This window comes from Mobula birostris, chromosome 6 (assembly GCF_030028105.1).
Source record: "Mobula birostris isolate sMobBir1 chromosome 6, sMobBir1.hap1, whole genome shotgun sequence".
Classification (NCBI taxonomy): domain Eukaryota; kingdom Metazoa; phylum Chordata; class Chondrichthyes; order Myliobatiformes; family Myliobatidae; genus Mobula; species Mobula birostris.
Window position 1 is genome coordinate 180,698,687 of NC_092375.1, and position 6,333 is coordinate 180,705,019.

At 42.8% G+C, this 6,333-nt stretch overlaps 1 protein-coding gene across 1 annotated transcript; it reads left to right on the forward strand.

Moving 5' to 3' along the window:
• The first annotated feature begins 854 nt into the window (after positions 1 to 854).
• Positions 855 to 5,941, forward strand: tbr1b (T-box brain transcription factor 1b). The gene is made up of 6 exons (XM_072262028.1): positions 855 to 1,534; positions 2,070 to 2,224; positions 2,441 to 2,562; positions 2,785 to 2,943; positions 3,369 to 3,430; positions 3,882 to 5,941. The coding sequence occupies exons 1-6, from the start codon at positions 855 to 857 to the stop codon at positions 4,753 to 4,755; spliced, it is 2,052 nt and encodes a 683-aa protein (XP_072118129.1). The 3' UTR covers positions 4,756 to 5,941.
• The last annotated feature ends 392 nt before the right edge of the window (positions 5,942 to 6,333 follow it).

The following is a 6,333-nucleotide window of genomic DNA, read 5'->3' on the forward strand; positions in this document are numbered from 1 at the left end:
GAAAACTATGATTCATTTGTGTTAATTGTTTTTTTTAAATCGCGATTCTTCCGTAACTTTTAATAACTTCTTTCCAAAATGATTTAGAAACCAGCATAATCGCTGGCGCGGCTCTTAAGATTTCTTTTGCGGTTCATAAATACATCGATTTGGTAAAAAGTTGTCAAAGAAGATGCCCTCATAGACCTTAAAGCACTTCATGCAAGTCCTGAACATTGGCTTATGCGGCATGTATAAAGGAAGTCAAAAACTGTTATCGCATTTCAAAAGTATTCTGTACAGAGCACACATGATGAACAATTCTGATTTGCAAGAGTACCACACCAAGTAAGTGGCATGGGATAATTGTCTCCATTTAGTAAAATAGTTTTTTTTATCCTTCAGCTGGTCTGTTTCGCTTTAGATATACTAATGATGAGGCAATGAGAATGCGTAAAATCAAACTGCAAAACAGTTTAAGTGGATCCTCGTTCTTTACAATTTACTCCACTCTGTCCAAAAAAACGCGGAATAGTTCCTTGTTAGTGACACGCAAACTGTCTCTGAAATGAGATCATCTTGCAATTTGCCATCATTGCCATTAGGACTCAGGTGATTATCCTAATTAATGTCTGTCTAATTAAATTACTGTCAGCTGTTAACCAATAGCAAGAGCCGTTTCATTAGTTGTGCAACCGGGGAGATCAAAAGTGAGTCCTTCGTTACTACTGCAAACTGTCAATTGGCCAATCGCTTTTGGGAGAAAAATCGAGTACAAGCCCTTTGTGAGAGTGCTTAAAGAATTGCTTTCAAGCGGGTTGGGTTTTAGCTGTTGCTGAGGGTTTCTATAGGGTGAAGTGCTTGCTTGTAAAGCTATGCAGTTGGAGCACTGCTTATCTTCATCTATAATGCTCTCTAAGAAATTTCTGAATGTGAACAGCACTTATCCCAACAGTGAGCTTGCTCTGCACGATCCCATCATCTCGGCCAGTGATAACCTCGAAAGAAGTTCACCTCTGAAAAAAATTACCAGGGGGATGACGAATCAATCAGAGGCAGACAATTTTCCTGACTCCAAGGACGCGTCGGGGGACGTCCAGAGAAGCAAGCTCTCTCCTGTTTTGGACGGGGTCTCTGAAATTCGTCATAATTTCGATGGATCAGCGGCAGACAGATATATCCTGTCACAATCGAGCCAACCACAGCAACCGGCTGCTGCTCCCAGTGCTATGTTTCCTTACACTGGCCAGCATGGACCAACACATCCTGCTTTTTCCATTAGCAGTCCGAGCAGGTACATGGCTCACCATCCTGTAATCACTAATGGAGCCTACAATAGCATTCTGTCCAATTCTTCTCCCCAAGGCTATCCGGGCACTGGTTACCCTTATCCTCAACAGTACGGACACAGCTACCAGGGAGGACCTTTCTATCAATTCTCTTCTGGTCAACCAGGACTGGTTCCCGGCAAAGCCCAGGTGTATTTATGTAATAGGCCGCTGTGGCTTAAATTCCACAGGCATCAAACGGAAATGATCATCACCAAGCAAGGCAGGTAAGTGGACCTTTTTATTTCTTACCAAAGTCACCAGTATTTAAAACACGTCGGGGACAGGACACTAACTTATTTTAGTTGCGAGAATTAAATCATTTTTACGGACATGATCACTTTTATTAATTTGAAATACAAGCAATGGTAAATGGAACTTCAAGAGGCCAGATATTTTTGACAGAAATTGTGAAATATTTATGTACATGTAATGTATTTGCCGATAGTCTGAACAAGAGTCCCCAGCTGCTAGTACTTAATTTATTTTGTTTTCAAAGAGTTGTTTACCTAGTCTTTGAATGCATTTTTGCAAAGAAACTTGCAATTCTAACAACGGTGAAAGGGTTTTATTGTAGCATCTCTTTCACTTCTTGGAAAAGCATCTGTAAGTATTAGCATTTTAGGAATCAAGGCTACGTCAAATGCAGTGAGTTGATACTATGTGCCCTGACATAAACAAGCTTAAACACATCTATATTTAAAATTTTTAATGTCTTTCTGATTTATTTCTTTTGATTCCATCTCGATCCTTCTATTTCAGGCGGATGTTTCCATTTTTGAGTTTTAACATCTCTGGTTTAGATCCGACTGCACATTACAACATTTTTGTTGACATAATTCTAGCCGATCCCAATCACTGGCGATTTCAAGGAGGAAAATGGGTACCTTGTGGAAAAGCGGATACCAATGTACAAGGCAGGTTTTTCCAATAATGTTTTAGTTTTGGTTCGGCAATTGGAACAACTTAATTGTGCAATCGAACTATTTTGGTAACTCCTTCCCAGAGTTGTCTTTTATTCCCCAAGTGTCAATCAGACCTGTTACGTGTTAGATTTACTGTTTTGTTGTACTTAATATTCTTTTATTAGAGGGGCCTCCTATTATTCGGCTGTTTCTCTTAATCCTTTATAGGCAATAGGATTTATATGCACCCAGATTCACCAAACACGGGTGCTCACTGGATGAGACAAGAGATTTCCTTTGGAAAATTAAAGCTGACCAATAACAAGGGTGCATCAAACAATAACGGTCAGGTAATGGATTAATTTTATGCAATTTCGTTGCTCTCTGTGATAAGATTTATTTTAAAGCTAATTTCAGCATTTATTAAATGAGATTTGAATCCGCGAGAAGTAGTGCTATTTTGACGAAATATTGTTTAGCAGCTAAAATATCGAGAAAGTAAGCGTTTTGCTTAACTGGCCATGGGTTTTAAGAAATGAAAGTAATGCAGTTGCCTGTTGTTTTACCGACAGATGGTGGTTCTGCAGTCTTTACATAAATACCAGCCAAGACTACACGTAGTTGAAGTCAATGAGGACGGAGCGGAGGATTCTAACCAGCCCGGCAGGGTTCAAACATTCACCTTTCCAGAAACGCAGTTCATAGCAGTTACAGCATATCAAAATACAGATGTAAGGAGATAACTGGGAATGCAGAGTATAGAAATTAAAGCTGAATAGTTCTCTTCAGGAGAAAAAAAACCGTATATAATTATGAGCCATTTTAGTCTGTTCCCTCTGTTTTAAGTGTTTTTAACTCAAAACGCCAAACGTTAAACTGTACTTAATGTTGAACAGGACATGAGGTATTGTAAAGACAAAAACAATTCTACCCGGTTTTCCACTACTTACACTTACAAAATGTCATCGTTTGAGTCAGGGAATAAAATCTCACTAGGAACAAAGCCTGTATTATATATCTGTATCCCACAAATCTATAAAAATTACTTTTACGTAATTTACACAAATACCTTATGTTTTGTTACATAGTTTGTTTCCTAAGAAACTGGTGTCACTAGTGTCTTGATATAAATGTAATTTTTTTATATTTTAAACAGATCACACAGTTGAAAATAGACCACAATCCTTTTGCCAAAGGATTCAGAGATAATTATGACACGTAAGTTTGTTAATTTAAAACTGCTGAATTTATTCTGTTGTCTGTCGATATTCTCAATATTAGGGTCTGCGGTTACTATTGTTTTTTTGGAAGTGATTTGCATTTTATTTTTATGAACTTATTTTGGATAATGTTGAATACGTCTAATATTTAAGCTAAAAGGATGCAATCTGTTTTGTATTTGCGCGGTTACCTTCAATGCCAATAAGCAATAATAGTCCAGGAATGCCTAAGGCCGACTCGCATCTACTTCTAAATATTTTAAAAGGTGCCCCGGGTTTCTTCGGGAGGATAACTGACCTAATCAACATGGGGTGCTTAGTTACCGATTTGGACAACAAGCCAAATCCTTTGCGAGATTAGTTTGAGTTGGTTTAGAGGTAGCACCAGTAAAACAAGAACTCACCATTCTCTCTTTACCCCCCCCCCCCCCATCTCCCCTTCCCCTCAGGATCTACACGGGCTGCGAGGTGGACCGGCTCACTCCGTCCCCGAGCGACTCGCCGCGCTCCCAGATCGTGCCGGGCACCCGCTACGCCGTCACCCAGTCCTTCCTGCAGGAGCAGTTCGTCAACAACTACGCCAAGGCCCGCTTCCACCACGGCGGGCCCGGGGGTGGCGAGCGCAGCGTCCCCCACAGCAACGGGCTGCTCTCGCCGCAGCAAGCCGAAGAACCCGCCGCACCCTCGCCTCAGCGCTGGTTCGTCACCCCGCTCCAGCAGCCCGCTAACAACCGCCTCGACTTCTCCGCCTACGACACCGACTTCGCCGGCAACGCCATCCTGTCGTACGGGGTAGGGGTAAAGGCTCTGCCATTGCAGGCTGGCACCCGGCCCCTCGGCTACTATCCCGACCCATCGGGCTGGGGTGCTCGCAGCCCGCAGTACTCGTGCAAATCGAGCTCGGTGCTGCCCTGGGGCCGCGGCGCCTCGACTAACTCCTACCTGGAAGAGGCGGCTGCAGCCGCAGCCGCGGCGGCCGCCGCCGAGGGCCTAGGCCCGGGCGCAGGACCCGGCGCGGATCGCTCGCCCCTAGCGGCCGGGGCCGAGGACACTAAAGCTAAGGATCTGCCCGACGCCGCCTGGATCGAGACGCAGTCTTCCATCAAGTCCATCGACTCCGGGGATTCGGGCATTTACGAGCAGGCTAAGAGGCGGCGCATTTCGGCAGACGCGCCGCCGCCACCGCCGCCCGCCCCAGCCCCGGCCCCGGCCGCTGCCCCCGAGAGCTCGTCTCCCCTCAAGAGCGAGGCGCTGACCCCGAGAGACTGCGAGAAGAACTGCGCCAAGGAGATGGCCTTTTACGGCTTCTACTCTCACGCCTAAAGGCCTCCCTCCGGGCTGGCCGGGGCGGGAAGGACCCACCCGCCCCTCAACTCTCTCGCCTCTCCGAGGAAGTGCCAAAAAAAACCCACACCACCAGCTCCCATCTCTTTGATCAGCGAACGGCTTTGCTGCACAAAGACGCCCCTTTCCTCTCTGGTTGTGGTGATGATGCCTGTTTACGGTGGTAATCCCGGGCTCGGATGCACAGACTGGTGTTTTGTAAACCCCGTCAGTGTTTAAATGTGATAAATAATTATGAGTGAAGTTTAAAATCCGTGTGTTCATCTATACAGACCTCCCCCTCCCCGCCACTTCGTAATTCAATTGAAATTTGGGTATGTAAATCATCTCTGTACAGGAAACTTCGATTCAATTCCTATGTGGCCAACATTTATCGTTGGTGTTAAAGCGGTTCTATATAAATCACATGTACAGAATATTTTAAATGGTAGAGTTTTGCGTTATTTGTTCCAGACGGCTCAGATTATAGAATAGGTTTTAATGCATTCGTTTTGTAGAAACGTAGGATTCTAGAGTTTTAATTCCTGAAGTTGCCACGTCGTCAAGTGACAGAGATCCTCCGAGGAGTATATTATGATCTGTTTGCAATGGGGTTTTGGGGTGAGATAGGAGGGGGCGTGTGATTCTATGACGCTTTTCAGGGCTGATATGTAAATTTTGTCTATTCTGTAAAGATATTATCGTGCTTGTATATGGATATACTTTCATTCTGTTCCGTCTGTGAAGTGAATGTCACAGATCCTGTTTTTTTTTGCCAGTTTGTATACATTCATGTGTAAAGAAAACTAATAAAAAGAATGGAATCCGTGTAGACTTGGAAATATTTTATTCCTTCACCTTCTTTTGCGGCGAGATTTGATTTCGTATTGCATGTTTGCAGAATCTGAAATGTGCCTTTTGGTTGACGGTTGTGATAGTTTTAAATCTCGCGTGTTTTAATAATAAATAGCTGGGAAGGAGAGATTTCTGTGTTTAGAAATAAAGGTACTTCCTTTAATTCGAGGTTGAGATACTAGTTATAACGAAACTATAGCGTTTACATGCTTCATGTAATCCACTATGTAGTTTAAGATTGTAAACGTCCGGCGTACACCAGATTTCACCTTGTACCAGGAATCCAGTTAGTTATAACATTTTACTTGCGGAATTATTTTAAGTGGCACAAATCCAACGCAGTTTATAGCGATCATATTCGCAGCTTGTTGCGATATAAGCATGCAAATCTGTAAACGGAGCTGAGGTGCTTGAAAATAAATTTAATATTTCTATTCCTTTTGGGGCAACTAATTCAACATTATACCAATTATTTTGTCTGTTAAATGTTTTCATTGCTCGTTTTGGTATTTAAATCAATAATAAATCCTATACTTGTATATCAAAATGCTCATTCGTTACATTCCTATGATTTACAAGTTTCTCGCAGTTTTTTACCGAGGAGAGCTGTAGCCTTTCATTTTTAGAACTGGAATTTAAATTCCCGTTTACACCAAATGATTATAATACGTGATGACTAAGAGTAAAATAGTATTGTGTAAGTCGAGCAAATTGAAATGTCAA